The following is a 23,909-nucleotide window of genomic DNA, read 5'->3' on the forward strand; positions in this document are numbered from 1 at the left end:
CACCATGTGGGTGCTAGGAATTGAACTCAGGACCTCTGGAAGGACAGCCAGTACTGTTAACTGTGGAGCCATTTTTTTAGCTTCCATTAAAAATTTTTAGAAAGTATTCCTTCAGTGTTCTTTGATGCCAGACTTTAAAAAACAATAAACTTTCTTTATGATATTTACAACTCTCTCCAAAATATTTGTTGATTGGATCAGGATAGCTCTACTTGATTTTAAAAATTGCATTTATGAGTAACTGCTCTATGGGATTGAAAACTGTCAACAGAGTTGTGTCCATCATCCCACTGAAGACAGTGATCGCTGCATCAGTAAGAGGAAGTGGAAAGAAATGTACGTGGTGAAAACTACCATGTGTTGGGAACTTTCATCACGAACAATTTGGAAGAATTCTCTACTTACCAAAGTTGAAATATTATAAGAAGTGTCCAGCTATAGAATATGACTTTGAGCAGTGTTTACTTTTGTGACTTTATAATTTGTTTTTTAGGAAACAGTCTTAGAGAAGTATTCCTGTGGGGTGTGTGTGTGTGTGTGTGTGTGTGTGTGTGTGTGTGTGTGTGTGTGTGTGTAAACAAGTCATTGTCAGAATTCTTTCTGGCTAGAACAGCAACAATGACATCACATTATTTAATAGTTAAGTGCTCTGGTGTTCATTGAGAGTATTCCTTCTGGCTTCTCATCAGTGGTATGAAGTTGAGACAAGCAGTACAGGAAAAGTAAGGCACAGTGAGATGATTTGAAAGAGGGCTTATAATCAGTTGTTGGCAGCACCATAATCAGAATTCAAATCTGACAGGCTAAATTCATGTTTTCTTAGTCATACACAATTTCATGTTATAACCTGATGATCACTGAGCAATAAAACTTGAGGTTATATAGATTGGTTCTTTCAAAAGAGTTTCTATCACAGCAATTCCTTCTGATATACTATAGTTTCTTCCTCCAAGCAGCCTTCCCTTTTTCTCATGCCCTTACCTACATTGATGAATTTTAAATTAACTGGGTAAAACAATTCTTACACAAAGATAAAGAATTGAAACAAGTGATGTGCTGAGTGAAAGCAGTAATTTGCAGTGAAGCAAGTTTAGATCTTTATCATGGCATGGATTTGGTGGCACCTCCTAGTCCCTCTGGACTTTTTTCCACATCAGAGAAAAACCACTGAACAGTTTTGTGTAGTCTGGCAGGATTGTTAGTTGCAGTGGTGTAGAAACGGAAACAATTTGGGAGTTCTAGATTGAAACTGAGGTGCTTGTTCTGTGAAGTGGTGGTGGTGCTGAACTTTGAGTACCAGATTTTATATATTTAAAACTTTTTTTTTAAAAGGTGGATGGGATTGGTGTCTGTTGAATGCCTTTTGAATTCATTGTAATTGCACATCTTACAAAGAGGAATTTTGGAGCAGGATGGATTGTAAATTTACTACAAATTTAGAATCCAAACAAAACCCACTTCGTGTTTGTATAAAGTATTTTAAGCTATGCCTTCTGATTTTACTATTTATTTTATAGCCTGAAGTTTTCATGTTTAGTCCCCCCACTTTCACTATAGAATTCATATCGAAAGGTTCTAAAAAATCTGGAGAGGTGTATTTATTTCACTATTGATCCACAAAATTCAGTTAAGTTCTCAGGAAATTTGGCATGTTGGAAATTAAAAATAATGTTTTCCAAAACTAATAATGAGAAGGCATTAGACCAACATAGTAAGTTATTAGAAATATAAAGTATTTTATTGGAAAATTATAGTATCATGTGTGTATTTTTAGCAGCTTACAGGAAGTACCTAATTTTAAAGTTGTTTTGAGGAAATACTATGCAGTTTGTCTTCTGAGTGCTCACGATATGCAACACTAAAGAACTACACACTTAACATTGTCTATGGTGGTGACCTGTCCATGTGTGAAGGGAGAGAGGATGTGAACTTGTTACACATTTGATAGTGCTTTTTGTACTATTCGATTAATCTGCACAATTACGTTATTTTGTATTTCACAATGACTATAACAAATTCAGTAATTGTTTTTGCTTTCCTGCAGCCTTAATAAGATGTAATTGGCAAATAAAAATTATGTACATGTACTGTGTACAATGACATATATGTATTTGTATAAACTATGAAATTAACATGTTTATGACATAAAAACAGACATATATACACAAAATAAGTGTAATTTTAGAATTAAAGACAAATTTATTGCCATTGTTTTTGTTTTTTATCTAACACATTTCTCCTATCCTACTTTCCTTCTTTGTCTGGTTATTATTTTATATTCTTTAAATACTAATGATAGTACCTGAATAAGAAAGCAAGCAAGCACATCCTTGCTGTAGTAGTTAGATGTGTTATTTCTTGCTTTATGAAGGATAAAGTACTTGAAGTGGACCTAATGGATATCTAGACTTTCATAGAAGAAGTGGGTGAAGAGTTTTTCATGAGCTGTTTGTGGATAGAGGGAAATTCAGAATTGTTTTTAGATAGTGGTGAATGTATAGTGAGTATAGTTGGTAGAATTAGAGATAAGTTTGGGGAAGTTATAAACAATTCTAAAAAGGTAAACTGAAACAAGATTATTTCTTGAATTCCATTTCTTAAAAATCTTGCATACATTTTTAGAGAGAATTAGATTTTTAGTAGGAGAATGACATGTGCAGAACAAGCAAACTATGAGTGATGCTGAAAAGATGATGCTCTGTGGTGAATAGTTCATACTGCTTTTCCAGAGAACCAGAGTTTAGTTTCCAGCTCCCACATCAGGTAGTTTACAACTCTTTGTCACTCCAGCTCCAGGAGATCTTGTTCTTCTGGTGTTCCCAGGCTCCTGAACACAGGTACACTTACTCCATGTCCCAAACACATAATAACTAAGTCCTTAAAAACAGGAGTTATCTAATCTATGAGAGAGATTTTGAAATTAGATGGCAGCTTCATCTCAGCAGGAGGTAACTAATGACGTAAATTAGGGTGTTAATAACTGACTTAGAGTTCATGCTTGTAAAAGCATTGCCATGTTTGGAAAAAGAACAATTCACAGCACCCTTCCCGGTTCTCCATTTCTTATATTCTTTCTGCCTTTTCTTTTTGACCTTCCCTGAGCCTTGGTGGTAGTGATGATGTCCCATTTAGGGCTGAGCCATCACTCTCTCTTTCTAAGTACTGTGACCAGGTACACATCTCTCTTTCGACTGCTGTCTTCTGCTAAGGGTGACCAGCGTTGAGAGAAGTCCAGGCATATGGGTATAAACATTATGTTTTTACAGTGTAGTTGTTCTATCATTATAAAAAAGTGCTGTGTTTCACAGACTTCAAAATACAACATAGTCAGATGTTTTGGTCAGTTTCTTCTGAAACTTGTGCTCACAAAAATTAATAGTCAAAAATATTCATAGCAGGAACATACCAACATTACAGTTACAGATATTTAACCATTTTTTATTTTGCTCAATCAGTCCAACCTCATTATGAGTTAGGGTGAAAGAATGGCAGCAAATGCATTCCTTACCCAAACTAGAACCTTGATTTCTGATAAGCTCTAGGGTTTATATGTTGTTTAGGGTTTCTATTGCTTCCACGAAATACCATGACGAAAAAGCAAGTTGGGGAGGAAAGGGTTTATTGGGCTTACACTTCCACATTGTAATCCATCACTGAAGGAAGCCAGGACAGAAACTCAAACAGGCCAGGATCCTGGAGGCAGGAGCTGATGAAAGGAGTGCTGCTTACTGGCTTGCTTCCCATGGCTTGCTCAGCTTCCTTTCTTATAGAACACAGGACCACCAGACCAGGCATGGCACCACCCACAATGTCTTGACCCTGCCCCATTAATCACTACTTAAGAAAATGCGTGACTGGCTTGCCTACAGCCAGATCTTATGGAGACATAAGATCTCTTAGATGACTTTAACTTGTGTCAAGTTGACATAAACTAAATTTAGGGCTTCTGCTGCATCATGTTAGATGGGATTTATATTTATTTGTGTCAAGGATCCTGAGAGTGAAAAAGCACATTCTTTTTCTTTAGTCTGTTATTTTTCCAGGTCCTACTCCAGCAAGATAACCCCCAAATTTTATGTGTGTATAAGAGAGTGCATACACGTGTGTGTGTGTGTGTGTGTGTGTGTGTGCGCTCCCACGTGCGTGTGTGTGAGCAAGTGTGTGCTTATATGATAGTGCATGAATGCAAGTGCATGTGTGTTTTCCCCAGTGTCAGAAACTGGATAAGGTAAATCTGAAGCTTGAAAGTTTTGACAATATTCATTAAAGTATATAAGCAATATGTAACATTGATAATGTCTCTGTAATGACTTAAAATTATGAGCATTTTATATATGAAATTTAAAAGTACAATTATAAATCATTTACATTTTTGTTAACTGACCTCCTAAATGAAATTTAATATGATATATAACTCTGCTCATTCAATTATGAAAATATTGACTATATAATCTAATTATTTAAATCAGTCATCATTGCCAACCCCTTTCTTATGGCATAAGTTGCCTGTCAATAACAAGCCTGACTTCATTTTAGCATGTTAATACTTTGTATGAAAATATTCCATCTCTGAATTCCAATTGTGAGATATATGGATTAGCTTGTAACAAGAAGACATTCAGAAAGTTTACAGAGCCTTTCCAGGATGAAATAAATATGTTTCCCTCCAATTTTTCTTGCTTAGCTCTTAATGTATTTCCTAGCAATTCTTTCTTGAATTACCCTTGTTTTATGTTCTGGGAACTTCTATAGTCAACACATTGTAATGAAATTTGGGGTGTGTGATAGAAGGATGCTTTCTTCTTTGAAAGTAGAAACAGTCATTGTGGAAGAGTAAAGACAAAGGAAAACTGGTGAATTGAAGTTTAAATGCATTCTTAGGCAGATCAGTTTTGGAAAGTTGTGAATGATACTTGGGGATTTCAAAGTAAATTCCATTTAAACATATGTATCTGTATCACCCATGAAATGACTTTGTTTAAATTAACTTGAATATTTATAGGATGAATTATGTCTATGTAATATAATATGTAACATGGTGATGATAAGGTAAATTGATCATAACATCCAGTATATACTTTCTGGTACTTCCCCCTTTTACTAAAAGTAGATTTTTTTAAACATAATTTATCCTGATTACAGTTTTCTCTCCCTCTACTCCTCCTAGTTACTCCTTACCTCTCCCATCCAGATCCACTCCCTTTCTTTCTCTCATTATAAAGCAATAGGATTCTAATAATAAAATATGATAAACATATCAATTTTGACTTAACATCTCAAATGTAATGTATTTTTAAAATATGCAACATTTCTTTAATATCTTTTGTATTGAGTTATGATGCAGCCCAGCAGTAGAATCTAACATTGTAAAAATATTCTATTGACCATTCATTTATCTATTTGTTAAGTCACTTGAATTCTTTGTATTTTCTCCATGTAAATTCTAATGTACAACTAGGATTATATGCAACATTGATTTAATTCCCATTAATGTATTACACTGTCTTCTTTTTTTTGTTAGTTTTTTAAACACAAGTATCTATGTTAGAGTTGAAAGAACTTCAAATAGTGCTCAGAGCCAAATAGTCTGTGGCTATAACAAGAAAATACCTAGCAGGATGAAAGAGATTATTATTAATATTAAAACCCATACATTGAGGTAGAAGATTATTATTAATATTAAAACTCACTCATTGATGTAGAAGCAGTAGCAACTTGTAGATGAGCTATTGAAAACAATGTGATAGATGGTTTAATAGAACTCTCTCCTTTATTTTTTGCTGGTAGGTATCCTACTGACTTGCAGGCAGAACTGTTAGTGTGTGCAGTCAGCCTTTCCCCATAGTGCTGGCCATGCAGCACTCCTGCTTGCTGCTCATAATTTCATCGATTTTGATCTGAACAAACAGAGCTCCAAAATAGAAATGCAATGAATATACAATATTCTACAAATTTTATCTTTTTTTCTCCTCCATAGATATGATATCTGCACTTATAAAAATAAGCCCTGTGGAACATTGGGTAAGTTTTTTTTTTTTTTTTGAATAAAGGATAGTTTAGATGTCTTTTTGAAGCAATGATGCTACTCTTGATTGTTATTAATTTGGTTATTTTTCTTTCTGTTACATGGGAAATTACCCCTAAAAATTTTAAGGATGACCTTTCTTTCATATATAATTTGCTTGAAACTAAAGCCGGGAGTTGGTGGTGCACGCCTTTAATCCCAGCACTCTGGGAAGCAGAGGCAGGTGGATCTCTGCGAGTTCGAGACCAGCCTGTTTTTCATTGTCTGGCAAATGGTATGAATGAAAACAACTTAGATTATTTTCAAATCAATGGTAGTTATAAATCAAATCAAAGTTACCACTCATTTTCATCTTTTCTATCTTTCTAATACCTTTTCTAAAAAAAAAAAAAAAAGCCAGGGTGTTTGAAACAGGTGTCAGGTTCTTGCAATTAAGACCAGTGAAGGAAAGAAAAGAAAACAAACAAATTGACATGCAGAAAAAGGAAGCAGAAAGATTTATTCTTCTTTTGGTATGGTTCTTTTTTTTTTAACTTATCTCCTATTAACTGAGATAATATTTTAAAAATGTTAATTCAATCAACAAAGAATTTCATCAAACAGTTTAGCCTGAGGTGGGGAAAGGAAGCGTTTTCTTTTGCCTTTTAAAAAATAATTTCAGTAATTATCTTGAATTTTTAAAAGAGTGCATTTTGTTACAAAGCATCATTTCTTATTGGTTAAAAGTTAAATGCAAACACAAATTGTTTAATGTGCAGCTTCCCAGTGGTCATATAACCAAGCAACTAATGTCATTTTAAGACACAGGGTTTTTTTTTTTTTTTTTTCTCTTTTACAATTTTTAGTGTAATGAAAAATTTTTACAGACTCAATAGGTAAAGCAAGAGAAAGTGAACATTTTGACTTCTCTATATCAAGTCTCAGTTTTCTTATCTGTAAATGAATAAGTCAGTTCCTATGAATATCCTAAGCATTTGGGAAAATCCAATTAAAGTGGACTTATGAGGAACAATGTCTCCAACTTCCTGGTGGGTCAGTGAAACATACCTTCCAAAATTGAAATTTCTCTTGATCATTTTTTACATGGTTTCTCCTATCCTGTGTTCCTCAAGATTTATAACTAGAAGAGAAATCCCAATTAACCAATTCCTAGTATTAATCATGACAAAGTTTGCTAGTCAAATGCCCATCACAGAAAGAGCTCTTGTTGCAGGACATGCTCATGTTAGGGTTTTCTTTATAGTTTTTTAAGTTAAGAACAACTGAAAGAACCTGAAATTGAGAGCAACTTTGACAGTTTCAGTGTATTTGTTACTTTTTATAATATTTTAAACCTTTGTGTTTCTCAATTTCATTATTTATAAAGTAGGAGTACTACCTGCTCTTTTACTAAAGGGATAATTGTTAAAATCAATTAAGAAAAGATACAATTGCTTTGAAAATATATACTATAATAAAGGAACAGGAATTATTTGATATAGAATCACCTGTAGTGTTTTATTTAACTCATTTTTTATTGTTCCAATTCTGTAAGTATTTTTAATCGTCTTATCTACTTTAGAACCAATGAACACTAAAGCCTCAAAACAAGTATACATATAAGCTAAAGCTTATATTTTCAAGCATATATGTTTAGTGGAAACAAATATATACATTCTCATTCTGTTCTTTGAAGGTATATTATTTTCAATGACAGGCTCTTTAGTCTGACATTAGTAATAGAACTACTTAGTGCTTTCATGGTCATTACTAGTAAACTGATGTAGTTTTCTGTCTAATTTGTTTTTTTTCTTCAAAATGTATTATAACTTTAATATATCATTCATTTCTACAGTCAATAAATTATTTGCTAGGTACATATGAATGTATTTTGAAGCTCAATTTAAATTATTATTATTATTATTATTATTTTTGAAAATGGAGTAAAATACATATGTACATGTATTTACTTTTATATGTGGAATATATATATATATAAAATAGTTTTTACAAACATAATGATAAAGTAATGTATTATCTATTTTAGCATCTTTTGTGTTAATATTTATGATGAGGTTTTTTTATAATCTCTTGGTTAATAACTCTAATGACCAGTTATATTAAAAGGGTAATTAGGGCAAAGGGTGCAAACTGACTACCAAACTGAGGAAATCTAAATGACCCAAACAGTAATGAAACCCTGATTAATATTATCACACACGCAAATTTTGACATCAGCAGTTGTTAGGAAACTCGAAAATGGTGGGATTTAATGAAAAATATACTGGTGTTTATTCTTATACTAGTTAAGGTGTACCTTTATTATTTTTCAAAAATCAATAGTTACTCTCAAAATAAATCCTTTCTAAATTTGTACTTTATCTTGTTAACAGTTTTATATCAGATACGAAGTAAATATATGCTTATAACTGAGGTGTCAGTGAGAATTCTTAATTTAAAATACAGTCATAGAGCACATGCCAAAAGAACAATCCCTCCCAACACTAATAAAAGAAAAAAACAAAACAAACAAAATACAACCCAATGCAGCACCACCATCTTTAGAAAAAACAAAAGGATTATTTAAGAAAATTAAGAAGCGTTGATTTGTCAATAATTATAAGTAGAACCATTTAAAAATGGCTCAGAACAGAAACAGGGTTCATTGTTGTTTTGTTCCTCTCACATGATCACCCATACTGAACCCAACAGCTTAGAGACAAATAATGTTTTTATTCTGCACTGTGTGTATGTGTGTGTTCTTTTAGTAGAAATCAGAAGTAACATTCATGAATCCATTTTGCCCCAAGTAGTCTTTCTTTTAATTGTCTTTTTTTCAGGTCCCCATACCCTTAGGTGGAATGGAAGGTCATCACAGTGTGTCACCAGTGTTTATGACAACTCTGAGGCAGACATAATCCTCTTTCTAACTTCTGCTCATCTCTTATAAAACAGTAGACACAGCTGTATCAGCAAATCCAACACTTACTTTAGCTTTGTTATAGTGTGCTTGTTATTTTAATATCTACATCAGAAAGAACAGAGAAATACAGTTTCTAGAGCTTCCTTAGTAGAAAATATGGATTGAATAGTGTTGACTGTTCCCAATTAGAGCCACTGGGAAATTGCATCCACCAAAGAACAGTGCTTGTGCTCTCAGTACATGTCCCTTGAACTGGATTGATGTAACTTTGGTGGGAAGGTAGTTCCTAACATTGGAGTAACACGATAACAGAGTACATGAAATATTCTCCTTGCTTTTCCTCCAATGTCTTTAAATGGTGGCTCTTCTCAGCATATACTATTTGGCATCTGCTTCTTTGTAACAGATGGCATTTTTCAATTCTCACAAAATTCTTTTTTTCTAAGTGCTGATTTAAAATTCTATACTAATCCACAGAGCATAATCCACAGGGCATGGTATTCATTTGGAAGTAAATACTAAAGCTTCCAAGGGGAAATAGCTAAGTAACATAACATTTCACTAGAAGTCAGCGAATTAACACCATGGTTTTGCTTTATTAGTAAGAACTCTAAAGCACTGAAGGGTGGGAGAGAAGAAAACAATGTAAAAATGACTTCCATGTATATTTGGAATATATATATATATATATATATATATATATATGTGTGTGTGTGTGTGTGTGTGTGTGTGTGTGTGTGTGTGTGTGCGCGCGCGCATGTGTCCACACACACACACACACACACACACACACACACACACACACACACACCATTTACCAGGACTAATTACGGAAGAGTTAAAAAGTACAAAGGTTTCATCTTTCATTGTTTTTTTTTTCCTGTTTTGAACCATCTACTTTTTTTTTAATCAAAATGTCATTTATAAAACCATTTGAGATTCCCTATTTTTGTTAACTAAAAATTGCTTGTATATTTTTATGAACCCACTCAACTTAAACAGATCTCTTTAGAAAAATAATGTGGATATATTTTGCTTTCTACAGCCTGAAGAATATTAAAATAGAAATGCTTTCTTCAATTCCCTTTTCTGGCTCATGTTACTAGGTGGTCCCAAGTTACCAGAAGTAAAATTTATAAATCTAACCCCTAGTCTAGACATTTTCCAGCACTGACTGCAGTTCAAAAAATATTAATGTCTAGCCGGCAAAGTGAAATTCCCCCCAGTGATTTTTGCAAATGACTAGAAAGTTAACCTTTTGCCAAGTGTTCCTTCTGTGCGTAGAGGTTATTAAAAAGAATCCAGGCATTTAGAAGCATGGGCTTTTAAAAGCTGAAACACCTTGGCTTGACCCTTTGTGTCTCTTTCTGTTTATGCAGGCTTAGCTTCTGTGGCTGGAATGTGTGAGCCTGAACGGAGCTGCAGCATTAATGAAGACATTGGCCTGGGCTCAGCTTTTACCATTGCACATGAGATTGGTCACAAGTGAGTGCATTTAAGAAAATCAAAATAAAGTGTAGAACTCCACTCCTGAAACCACTCGTAACTACTGTGTGGAAAGCCTGTAGACAACTCTTTTTTTACAGCCCTTTTGACAGCATTCAAGAGAGACTATCATCATCTGGGGTACTGGGATAAATCTTCATAAGAACTGGAGACTTGTTAAATAGACAAACATATTACACTTGAGTGTTGTTATGGGCACTTAAAACAGTGAGCTTTAGCTATCTTCTCAACACTTAGTTCCTTATGAAATCCAACTGTGTAAGTAATCTCTCTTTTCCTCAAATGGCAACTTATGTGTTTTGTCTTTTTGTTGTTTGCTTCAGGTTTTTATTTTCCTTTTTATTTTTTTTTTGGTTTTATATTTGTTATTGTTTTGTGAGACAGAGTCTTGTTCTGTAGTTCAGGCTGACCTTGATCTGGACAGGCTGTCCTGGAAGGCTTGGTAATCCTCCTACCTCAGTCTGCTGAGTGACAAGAATGAGCCACCATTTCTGTCTACATGTATTTGTTTACACTATTGACACTACTTCTTTAAAATGAACATTTGACTTCACCCTTCATGAAGCTGGAAGCTTACCTTCTCTAGGCATAATGTTTATGTAGCCATTGCTACGGATCTTATATTGCCAGGTATATACATGCCACCAAAAAAGTGTAAGAGCTCACCCTTGGTTTTAAAGAGGGCCTTAAGTTGTTAATATTTATTTCAAATAAATCAATACCGATGTTTACAACTATACTTTCAACCAACCTTCAATGGCAATAAACCCATTTTTTAAAAGAACTGACAAAAGTAAATTAAAAATAAAGTAAAATGTCTGTTCATGAGAAAGGAGAGGTTTGACAATAGTTTCCTGAATTTCAGACATTAGTGTTCTTAAGACTGGAAGATAACTTGTTCTTAGTGTTATTAATGTGATTTGAGCTAATGTTCTCATTCAAGAAAACTAAATAAGAGCCTCTGTTTACTCATTGGCTAAGCTCTTGAGCCATCTCCCCCCTTTCTCCTAAGACAGAAGTTATCAATATTTAGCAAAGGGATAGTTGTATCTGCTACCTTAAAAATGGAAAGATACATAGTTTTAGTTGAAACAACAGTCTATTTGTGGGAACTCATGTTTGTATGATTTTAGTTAATGATCTACCTTCTTTAAATGGGTGAAAAATAAAATAACAATACAAATCAGTATTTATGCTCCAGAGGTAATTCCTGATAAAAATCCATAGTTCAGGATCCTTTCTCCCTTTTTTTTCTTCCTTCATCTCTAACTTCTTCCTCTCTCTTCTTCCTCCTTCCTCTCTTTCTCTTTAAGTTAAAATTCAGCTCTAATTAAATTTGGGTCATTTTGTTGTCTTTTTTTTTTAAATTGGAGTTGATTTGGGTATAAATTCAAGTAACCATCAAGTTTTAAACCTGACTGGACTCAGACAGAAAAAGTCTTTGCTACACTTTTAATGATGTCTTAAAAAAGTATTGGCATTCCAGTTTCCATTGCAACAAAATGCAGAGAACAAAGGAAAAAGCCCTCCTAACCAGGCAGTTCATCTTCAACTCACTCAAAAATCTGGCTCATTAATGACTGTCATAATCTTATGCAACCAAGCCAATTTTTGTTTGTTTTGTTTTATTCTTTTGAGACAGGATTTCAAAGTCCAGGCTTGGCTGGCCTGAGACTCACAGAGATCTGCTTGCCTCTGCTCCCAACTAAAAGTGTATGCCACCATGTCTGACTCTATAGTAGGTTCTATTAGAAGAGTCACTTATATTAAAAGATTTAGACACATACTATTTAATGGCTGAATAATGTGTTATGACAGCAGTCATCTCATGCAGTCACAGGTTAGCCTCTATCAGTGCCTACACATCTGCATTCTCATACCTTTTCATATTTCTTTTGTTTTTGTTGTTTTCAAACCTTTTAAAAAAGATGTATCTGAGTGTTTTGGCTTGCATATATGTATGTGCACTATGTGTATGTCTGGTGTCCATGAATGCCAGAAGAGAGCATTGGGCCCCCTAGAATTGTAGTTACAGATGGTCATGAGCCACCATGAGGGTGGGAGGAACCAAACCCTGGTCCTATGCAAGAACAAGTCCTCTTTAATGCTTAGCCGTCTCTCCATGTTCCCCTTTTAAATTTAAACAGCTTACGTAAAGTTTTCTCTTTCTCCATATCATTTACTAACATTTTCACTACCTCTGAAGCTTTTTAGATTTTATTTGTTTGTTTGGACAGCCCTTTTAAAAAGTCCTCAAATTAATGGTCTACACTTTACATAGAATAATTGAGGGACCGTAGACTATTCTCAAGTTGGCACCTTGAAGTAATGGTCTTTAACAATTAATTTTTGTTTGAAAGTGTGCTTAAAATGGAGTACGAAAATCTCACAAAATCCTTAAGATTGAGAGCTAAAATAATTCCATTCAGATATGCCATTTGATAGGAAGAACAGAACAAAACCCAAACAACCAACCATCTGTTTTCCATGCCCAGATAATTATTATGTTGCTGTCTTCTCTTCCCTCTTTTCCTGGACTGAGAAGCAGGACACCTTTACCTGTTACCATTTAATGTGAGAGATTATTATTTGGTTAGGGAAAATCTTTTTCATGAAGGTCCCTTTACTTACTCCTAAGATGTTAGTACTTAGCTTTCAGTAACTCAGCATGTATACTGTGGTATAATTCATGCTATCTTTAAAATATGGAGACATAGCCTGGAGATAAAGCTTAGTGGTAGAGAAATGACTAGCATGCAAAAGGCTTTTGGTTTGATATTTGATCCCTAGCACTTTGTAAAACTCCTCAAACCAAACAAGAAAATGAGTGAGGGAACTTCTTCCTGAAATAAAGTAGCAGCTGTAAGAATGCATCAAGTGTATTTTCTGGCTTGAATGTCCTGGCCTTTGCCTCCCAGCTAAGTGTGTATCACCATGTGATCTTATCATTTAATGCAATGAATTTTAAGTAATAGGGTGATGCATCTATATTCCTTATAGTAAGAATCTTTAATGATTAGGTATTAAGAGCCCTTACTGAATGACTAGAATGTGTGAATAATTTCTACTTTTCAAAAATTTGTTTAGAGTGTTTTGTGCCCAATTTGTATTTTTATAGAAATATAATATCTATTTTAAATAAGTATGTGATAATGTTTTTATTTTGCTAGATCTTTACTAGGAACTCTCTGTCTCTGAATGCATGTATATTTGCACATGCATGTGTGTGTGTGACATGTGCGTGCGCATGCATGCATGTGCATGAACCCATGAATATGGAGCCCAAACACATTTGGATGTCATTCCTTAGGTACTGCTTTTTGGGGAAAATTCTATTATGGCCATGTAGGCAAGGGTGACTGACTAGTGAGTTCTAGATATCATACTTCTCAAAGCTAGGATTGCAAATGTGTTGACAAATGCAGATCCTTAGAGATTGAACTTGGCTTTTCATGTCTATGCATCAAACAGTTTTCAGACTGAGCCATTCCACGGCTCTACCCCCTTTAAAAAATGTATTTCTATACTTTTGTAGAAAACTAGAAATTGGTTTCCTTGTCAGATGGAATAATGGAATATATGCTATGCTTTGTCCAATTTTAATGTAAGTTACAAACCAAAGGCACTTGATAACCTCAAAGGAAGACATAGTTTTTGAAAGATTGCTTTAATTAATTTAATTAATTCAAGGTTTTAGAAGTTGAAAAAATTATGATGTCAATAGGGTGTATTTCCACTGTATTTCAAAAGATTCCCAATGTGTCTAATTGTAAAAAAAATAAAGCATTAAAAAAAAATTCCTTATTTTCAGGGATGCACATCAAAGTATTTTTGAACTAAAATGACAGGATGTCTTACATTTGTCTTTAGTAAGGCTAAAAGATAAAGCAAGAGAAACATCTTTGGCTTTGTAACAGTGATGACGTAAAATGGCAATTTGTCACACTGTTTTCTCCACTGCTTTGTGTGGCTGACTATTTCACACAGAAAGAACAGCCCTAGGATGATGATTTTAGGTGTAACAACTCATTATTACAATTGAATGTATAGTTAACTTGATTTTTTACACTTTTGTTTTAGTTTTCAATTTGTGTATATGATTTATACATGGGTCTGTATCTATGTGTGTGTGTTTCCTGTCAGAAGTCAGTATTAAGTGTTTTCCTCTGTTTTCGGCCTCCTTATTTTTTGAGAAAGAATCTCTTGCTAAACTTGTAGCTACTCAGTTTTGGTTATGGCCAGTAAAAATACTAAAATTATATGTTTATATATTTCTCTACACATATATGTCCACAAAATACATACTCATAATTATGCATTCAATATGCATATATACTTCCATAAATATTATTGTGTATAAATATCCCCATAGTGGCTAAAGCAATAATGCTGATATGAGGATATTTCTTAGAAAAGTTATTATGGTAAATTATTTCATAAATAAAGCTTTGTTACTTTAGGTACTAATGACAAAAGATTAACTAAGAACAAACTGATGATTATTGTATTCAGGACCTGAGATTTCAGAATAATTGTGTGTGTGTGTGTGTGTGTGTGTGTGTGTGTGTGTGTGTGTGTGTGTACTACAGAAATAAACCTTTTATATTTAATCTTTAGAAACTTGGTTAAATTAGATTCTTCATTGTCCTAGAAAAACAAATAAATGAATTTTCAGGTAGATAACATCTTGCTAATAGACTGACAATTTCAGGTGCATGAACCAAATCAGTAACTTTTATATACTGGACTAAGGTAGATTATAATGGCGACAGTTGTATTATTGCATCTACATTCCTTGTCTTTGTAATAGGTGCTATTTTTAACCACATATGTACCACTCCAGCTTACTTTACTTATCTTAATAGACATACTAATAATGGAAGGATAAATGTAAATAGATTACAGTGATTCCATCATTTTTGGAGATCCTAGCTTAGGATACTTATATTAAATATAAATATTGTTTTGTGCATATTTGAAAAGATTTTAGGCACTAAATTCTGCTAGGTATCCATCTCACTGAATGTTTTCCTATATAGGTTCACTATTTTGAGTTATTTGTTTTAGTAAATTTTGTATAAAGTAGAATAAAACCCCAAAGCCTGTTTAAAAAGAACATGTGAGCATAATATAAGAACTATCTTACTGAGTAACTACTATATCTAAAAACATTTGCCAGGTATAGAAGACTTAGTACCCCCATAAATACTAATTTTGCTTTATTACAATAAATGATTCATGGCTGAAATAAGTCATGAATAAAGACTGGTCACTAGTAGAAAATAGAAAATAATTCTAAAGAATATATTATTCTCTTTCATTTTCTTTTCTTTTTTTTATTATTAATTCAAGTTAGGGAACAGGCTTGTTTCACATGTACTTCCCCTCTCCCTCTCCCTCCCCTTACCCCCATTCCTTCTCCCCCACCTCCAACCTACCCCCCACCCCATCCACCCACCACTCCCCAGGCAGGGTAGGGCCCCCAACCGGGGCTCCACCAAGTCCACCAAATCTTCCTGTGCTGGGCCTGGGTCCCTCCCCATGTGTTCAGAGACAGAGTGCATCCCTTCAAGTGGGATGGGCTCTCGAAGTCCCCCACATACACCAGGGCAAAAAGCCAGTCCACCTCCGGAGGCTCCCAGGAGTACAGGGGCCTCCCCGATGGCATCCATGATCAGGGGGCTGGATTAGTCCCCTACTGGCCTCCCAAAGAGCGTCTGGGGTCGATATGCTTTCCCTTTTTCAGGCCAACTGTTTATGTGGGTTTCTCCAACCTGGTACAGATCCCTTCGTTCTTCATTCCTCCCTCTCTTCAACTAGGTTCCAGAATTCAGCTCAGTGTATTTCTGTGTATGTCTGTCTCTGCTTCCATCAGCCACTGGATGAGGACTCTAGGATAGCATAGAGAGTAGTCATCACTCTCATTCTAGGGGAGGGGCTTCTAGGCCATCCTCTCCTCCACTGCCCGGACTATCAGATCGTGTCAACCTTGTAGGTCTCTGGAGATCTTTCTAGTTCCAGATCTCTTCTCGGACCTATAGTGGCTCCCTCTGATATGGTATCTCTCATCCTGCTCTCTCTCCTCTATTCTTCCCCCAACTCAATATATCTGCTCCTCCATTTCTTCTCCTCTCCTCTTCTTCTGTGCTCTTATTGTGGCAGCACCCAATCCCCTATCCTCATGCTCTCAATTAGCTCGTGTGTTTATGCCACTTCCCATTCCTGGGGTCCATTTATCCCTTAGAGTCATTCATGATTTCTAGTTTCTTTGGGGAAGAGGATTATAGGCTGGTAAACCTTTGCTCTATGTCTAAAAATCATATATGAGTGAGTACATACCATGTTTGTCTTTTTGTGATTGGGTTACCTCACTCAGGATGGTTTCTTCTAGTTCCATCCATTTGCCTGCGAATTTCAAGATTCCATTGCATTTTTCTGCTGAGTAGTACTCCATTGTATAAATGTACCACATTTTCTCTTTCCATTCTTCAGTTGAGGGGCATCTAGGTTGCTTCCAGGTTCTGGCTATTACAAACAATGCTGCTATGAACATGGTTGAACATATGTCCTTGTTGTATGGACATGCAGTATTTGGGTATATACCCAAGAGAGGAATTGCTGGATCTTGAGGTAGACTGATTCCCATTTTTCTGAGAAACCACCATACTGATTTCCAAAGTGGCCTTACAAGTTCACACTCCCACCAGCAATGGAGGAGTGTTCCTTCTTCTCCGCAACCTCTCCAGCATAGGTTTTCATTGTTTTTTTTGATTTTAGCCATTCTGACAGGTGTGAGGTGGTATCTCAGAGTTGTTTTGAGTTGCATTTCTCTGATGGCCAAGGATTTTGAGCACTTTCTTAAGTGTCTTTCAGCCATTTCAGATTCCTCTGTTGAGAATTCTCTATTTAGTTCTGCACCCCACTTTTTAATTTCATTGTATGGTGTTTTGGTGGCTAGCTTCTTGAGCTCCTTGTATATTTTGGAAATCAGTCCTCTGTCAGATGTGGGGCTGGTGAAGATCTTTTCCCATTCTGTGGGTGGTCGTTTTGTCTTACTGACTGTGTCCTTTGCCTTACAGAAGCTTCTCAGTTTCAGGAGGTCCCATTTATTGATTGCAGACCTCAGTGTCTGTGCTTCTGGCGTGATGTTCAGGAATCGTTCTCCTGTGCCAATTTGTTCAAGGGTTATTCCCACTTTCTCTTCTAGAAGATTCAGTGTGGCTGGATTTATGGAGAGATCTTTGATCCATTTGCACTTAAGTTTCGTGCATGGTGACAGGTATGGATCAATCTGCAATTTTCTGCATGTCCGAATCCAATTGTGCCAGCACCATTTGTTGAAGATGCTATCTTTTTTCCATTGTATGGATTTAGCACCTTTGTCAAAAATAAGGTGTTCGTAGGTGAGTGGATTAATATCTGGGTCTTCAATGCGATTCCATTGGTCTATCTGTCTATTCTTGTGCCAATACCAAGCTGTTTTCAGAACTATGGCTCTATAGTAGAGCTTGAAGTCAGGGATGGTGATGCCTCCAGAAGATCTTTTATTGTAAAGAGTTGTTTTGGCTATCCTGGGTTTTTTTATTTTTCCATATAAAGTTGAGTATTGTTCTTTCAATGTCTGTGAAAAACTGTGTTGGGATTTTGATAGGGATTGCGTTGAATCTGTAGATTGCTTTTGGTAGGATTGCCATTTTTACTATGTTAATTCTGCCTATCCAAGAGCATGGGAGATCTTTCCACTTTCTGGTATCTTCTTTAATTTCTTTCTTTAAAGTCTCAAAGTTCTTATTGTACAGGTCTTTCACTTTTTTGGTTAGTGTTACCCCAAGATATTTTATGTTGCTTGTGGATATTGTGAAAGGTGATGTTTCCATGATTTCTTTCTCATTGAGTTTATCATCTGTATACAGTAGGGCTACAGATTTTTTTGAGTTAATTTTGTATCCTGCTACCTTGCTGAAGGTGTTTATCAGCTGTATGAGTTTCCTGGTAGAGTTTTTCGGGTCACTTATATAGACTATCATGTCATCTGCAAATAGTGAAAGTTTGACTTCGTCCCTTCCAATTTGTATCCCTTTGTTCTCCTGTTCTTGTCTTATTGCTCTAGCTAGAACTTCAAGTACAATATTGAAGAGTTATGGAGAGAGTGGACATCCTTGTCTTGTTCCTGATTTTAGAGGAAAAGCTTCGAGTTTCTCTCCATTAAGTTTGATGTTGGCTATTGGTTTGGTGTATATCGTGTTTATCATGTTTAGATATGTTCCTGTTATTCCTGTTCTCTCCAAGATCTTTATCATGAAGGGATGTTGGATTTTGTCAAAGGCTTTTTCAGCATCTAGTGAGATGATCATGTGGTTTTTCTTTTTCAGTTTGTTTATATGGTGGATTACATTAATGGTTTTTCGTATGTTGAACCATCCTTGCATTCCTGGGATGAAGCCTACTTGATCATGGTGGATGATTTTTCTGATATGTTCTTGGATTCAATTAGCCAATATTTTATTGAGTATTTTAGCATCAATGTTCATGAGGGATATAGGTCTGTAGTTCTCTTTCTTAGTCTTATCTTTGTGTGGCTTGGGTATCAAAGTGATTGTAGCCTCGTAGAAAGAGTTTTGGCAATATCCCATCTGCTTCTATTGTGCGGAACAGTTTGAGGAGTACTGGAATTAGCTCTTCTTTGAATTTTTGGTAGAATTCTGCAGTGAAGCCGTGTGGCCCTGGGCTTTTTTTGGTTGGGAGGCTTTTGATTACTGCTTCTATCTCATTAGGGTTTTCATTTTCTTTTCTACACTGGGAATGCTTAACTTTGGTATTTTATCTTTGTAACAATTTAGAATACATCATTTAAAAGGTTGTATCTTTTCTTTTGTTTGTCCCTCCCTCCCTTTCTCCCTCCCTCCCTTCCTCCCTCCTTTTCTCCCTTTCTTTCTCCCTTCCTTCCTATCTTACCACTGTATAATCAAGGTTGGCCTGGAATGCACTTTGTAGTCCAGAGGAGCCACAGACTTCCCATAGTCCTCTGCTTAGGTTCACAAATTCTGAGGTTATAGGTGTAAGTCATCATGCCTGGCAAAAAAGTTACATTTAAAAAAACAATTTTATTGTTCTTGTGAAGAACTGAATGGTCACATCTATTTACTTTTTTTCTTTAGTGGTAGAAATTCAAAGGAGTCCTTGACATATTATATACATTTAATTAAATGATTGACAGTATAATGTACCATTATTGACAAGTTTGTGTATTAGCAACATGATTATCTTCAATTTAAAGGTGAAACCTGCTTAGATACAAAATTTGAACTAGATATTTTAAAAAAATGATTTTCAAGTAATGGGTTTTGTTATTATATTTTCATCCACATTGCAGTTTGCTCTGTTTCCTTCCGGTGTTCACCTTGTTATCTCTTGTCCTGGCCCTCTTTATCTCCCCCAATGATTCTCTTTTTACTTTTATTTCATATGTATATGTCATGTCAATACATATGTAATTCTGGATTCTGCATATTAAATTTGATATGAAAACATGATTTAAATAGACTCCACATGCTATAGTACAGTAAGCTATGCTTACTATTTTTACTCTTAAAAATCTCCCAAAGCATCTTCTAAAAATTTTACAACAAAATCTTGTGGTACAAGATGCATTACATTACTTTGGCAACTAATTATTCATGTAATGTAAGATGAAGTAAAAGAGGGCATTGCACGTGAGCTGCTTTTGAAAGATGTCTCTCAAAATCAAATTTAAATCTGCCCTTTGTGGTCATAGAATTACCATATGTAAGAAAGTTTTTCTTCATTAATGTCATTTCAAATAAAAAACATTTGAAAAAATTTAATCTATAGATAAGATATTTGAGGAAAACATGTATATTCATGTCCTGTCATATATGATAGCCTTTCTGTTAGTTATAGACAGTTAGTTTAATGGATAACCTTTATTATATAATCTGCCTCAGTTAGATAGCCACTATCTGGTCTCTGATTAGTGATAGCATGGATTTTGATTCAAACTCTTTTTCCCCCCTCTTGTTACCTATATTTTCAGTACATCATCCACTCTTTTATTTTTGAGGTTGTAATTTAATTACAACATTTCTCCCTTTCCTGTCCTTTCTCTAATTCTTCTATAACCTTCCCCAGTCTCCTTCAAATTCATGGTGTCTTTTTTCCTTAACTGTTATTGCATATATATATGCATATATATATATATGCATATATATATATATATTCCTAAATATAGCCTGTTCAGTCCATATATTGTAATTTGGGTGTATGTTTTATGGTCTGACCATTTGCCAATGGACAACCAACTGTTGAGCTCTTCCCTAGGGAGGACTCATCTCCTGCTCCCAGCTCTGTTCAGTTGCCTCCTGAAAGGTTGAGGCCTCCTGAGTTTTTCTCTGTGCAGTTTGGCTCAGCAAGGAAAATTCTCTTTGCAACAGAGACCATTACAGAAAGCCACAGCCAATCAAAACGTAGAGTTGTGGAGCCCAGTCCCTGTGGGCACATCTACAAAATACTCCCACACCCAAGGCTTAGGGAACATTATTCACTTTTGAGGGAGACATGCACAGTTTCCAGTTCCTTCTCTCATGAGTGACATTTAATCAGTTGTTAATCTGTCACTCATGCAAAGTATTGATTTAAGATTTATTGAGCACATGATTCTAGAGATTTATTGAGTTAGAGATGATGTTTTGTGGATACTGAGATGATAAAGAGCCTATGTTTGAGAACACTTCTTTTTATTAATTTTTATCTTCCTTCTGACTCACTCTTGGTCAGTTTTTTTCAAGAACATATTCCTCTAAGCCTCTCTCATTCAGAAACCAAATAGAGAACAAAAGTGCTTATCTAGGGGTAAATAGTACTTATGGCATGTGTTTGTAAATAAAAGTAAGAATACAAAATTTGAAAATTTAGACATAAAATATAAGCAGAACCTATGAAACTTTTTGATAATACTAATTGCATTTGGAACTTCTTCAGTAAATTTAAATTTCTATTGAGAAATTTAAAACACATTTCATTTTTTTTAAGTTCTAGTTCTGAAAATGCTATCATATACTATTTAGTATTTCAGAAACAGTAATTTAGTTTGTGAAATAAACCAAGTAGGGTTATTAGGGACATTCCCAAAAACAATAACAGTTCTTACAATTACTTATAGGTTCTTTTGTTTAATGGTCATAAGTATATGTACCTATAAGATGCTCCCTTTTAAAATATTTTACTCTCTCTGTGTTAGTATAGCCTCTCTTTCTCTCTTTGTGTAATGTGTGTGTAGTGTGTGCAGTTTGTGCAGCGTGTGTGTGTGCGTGTGCGTGTGCGTGTGTGTGTGCGTGTGCGTGTGTGTGTGCGTGCTGTGTTGTGTGTGCATGCTAGTGAATGTGTCCAATATTCAGATTCCAAGGTTATTAGGTGTATGACCACACCTGACTTTTTACTTGAGTTAGTTCCAAGGGTTTGAACTCAGGTTGCTATGCTTGTCCAGCAATCACTTTTTCTCATTGATTCATGACTCCAGCTCTGTTTTGGTTCTTGTACTGTCATTTCAAAGTTTCCCTTTGCCCATGCCATGTTACTTTAAATACTATAGTCTTATAATAGATAAATTCAAGTTCTTTACTACTTAAAAATATAGATGGTGTGCTGGGTGGTGGTGGTGCATGCCTTTAATCCCAGCATTCAGGAGGCAGAGGCAGGTGGATCTCTGTGAGTTCAAGGCCAGCCAGATCTATAGTGCGAGTTCCAGGACAGCTAGGGCTACACCAAGAAACCCTGTCTCAAAAAATAAAAAAGGGAAAAACAAAAACAAAAACACTTATGGTGTATGCAGTATTAACACATAATAACAAAAACACTGATGGCATATACAGTAACTCATTTGCACAACTTCTGAATGATTCCCCCATGCACTGAATGAATAAGAACTTTCTTGTGTAGTATGAAATAATAGCACTTTGGCTGAGGTTTAATAAGAGGGAATGAGTAGAGCCAAGCCATTTTATGAGTTGTGCCACAAAGAAAGTGATACACCTTCTAATTTGGGTCAGGAGATAGAATGAGGCTGAATAATTTCTTTTCCTTATCTCTTAAGGCCCAGTTGTAGTTCTTAAAATCATGCTACCTGGAGGCCGATGAGATGGTTCAGTGGTTAAAGGCTCTTGCTGCCAAGCCTGATAGGTTTGATCCTGGGGACCCACAGGGTACAAGGAGAAGACAAATTCCCATACATTCTCCTCTGACCTCCATGTGTGTCTCCCAATACATAAATATAATACATAAATATAGTTGCCCATCATAATGTTGCTTTTGGGTTGGGGAGGTGGCCAGTGGGCAAAGCACTTGCTGTACAAAAGAGGACATGAGCTTGTGTCATTCCTAACATTTTCTCCTATATCACCATTAGGGGTCTGTTTAAAGCAAACCTTGATAACTAATTAGGCACTTTATATTAATTTTACATTATAAGACTTTTACTAGGTAAGTTTATCATCGTTATTTAGATAAAGGCTACTGGATTGTTTGACAAGTAAAAGAACTTGTGCAAGCTTGGAACCCATGTAAAGATTCAAGGAGCAATCCAGCTCCACGAGGTTGTCTTCTCACCTTTGCACATGCATGTGCTATGGCCTGTTCGTGCACATACATCAAACACACATTCAATAACCACAGGTAAAATTAAAATAGAACTTAGGTAAAAATTCATTTAAGAAATTGTTCATTTGGAAGTTGTGGATAGCTATAAGTTTTTGTCTCAGATCATGGAGTATAATGCTGATAGTGGCTGTTGAGTTCTTCTGGCACAGACATAATAGAAATGAGACTAAATCATATGTACAAAACAGACAAAATTTCTGATTAAGTCTTCATTTTGAGCCAGCCGACTTAAGTCAAAGGAAGCCAGCACTGACCAGACTAACCAGGCAGCTTTTATTATTTTTTTCAACAAATGAAAAGTTTTGTAATTGTCCATTAGTCATGCATGGACAGTTTCCAAAGATGCTCTTCTTGTGTGGAAACACCATGAGCTTGTACTTGTTGTGCTAAGGGCTCATTAACATGATTCAAAACTGCTGAGTTATATCTGGCATTATCATCTTACATGAATGTCCTAACCCTATGATAGGATGAGGGATTTTAAGTACTTGAGTTCCTAAGAAAGTACAAAAGTTGCATAGAGGATAGACAATCATTTCAGTGAGTGGATAGGCCAAGTAGTTAGTTAGCCTTCTGTTAGTTAGTTAGCCTTCTGTTATCATCTTGAACAAATCCTTTCTTTCTTTTTTTGTGTGTTAGAATTCTTTTCTTAAATATTCAACATGTCCACATGAAAAGCTGAATAGCATGACACAAAGCTGGAGGCAGCAAAATGAGTAGGCATGGTGTAACACAGAAGTGACAAGTCTATTAATCCTATTTAGTCATCAGTCCAATAGATATAGGTTTAGACAGTGTTTTATG

The 23,909-nt window shown here is 35.2% G+C and overlaps 1 protein-coding gene across 5 annotated transcripts in view; it reads left to right on the top strand.

Annotated features, from left to right (window-relative positions):
* Positions 1 to 23,909, top strand: part of Adamts6 (ADAM metallopeptidase with thrombospondin type 1 motif 6) — a 229,077-nt gene that overhangs the window by 63,190 nt on the left and 141,978 nt on the right. For all 5 annotated transcript variants that reach the window (XR_003482511.2, XM_027401535.2, XM_027401534.2 and 2 more), the window contains 2 exons: positions 5,978 to 6,021; positions 10,307 to 10,412. Coding sequence is in view for 4 of the 5 variants with exons in the window: in XM_027401535.2 (XP_027257336.1) it covers positions 5,978 to 6,021; positions 10,307 to 10,412 (150 nt within the window). In the remaining variant the exon portion in view is untranslated. The remainder of the gene's footprint in view (positions 1 to 5,977; positions 6,022 to 10,306; positions 10,413 to 23,909) is intronic.

This window comes from Cricetulus griseus, chromosome 2, assembly GCF_003668045.3.
Source record: "Cricetulus griseus strain 17A/GY chromosome 2, alternate assembly CriGri-PICRH-1.0, whole genome shotgun sequence".
NCBI lineage: Eukaryota > Metazoa > Chordata > Mammalia > Rodentia > Cricetidae > Cricetulus > Cricetulus griseus.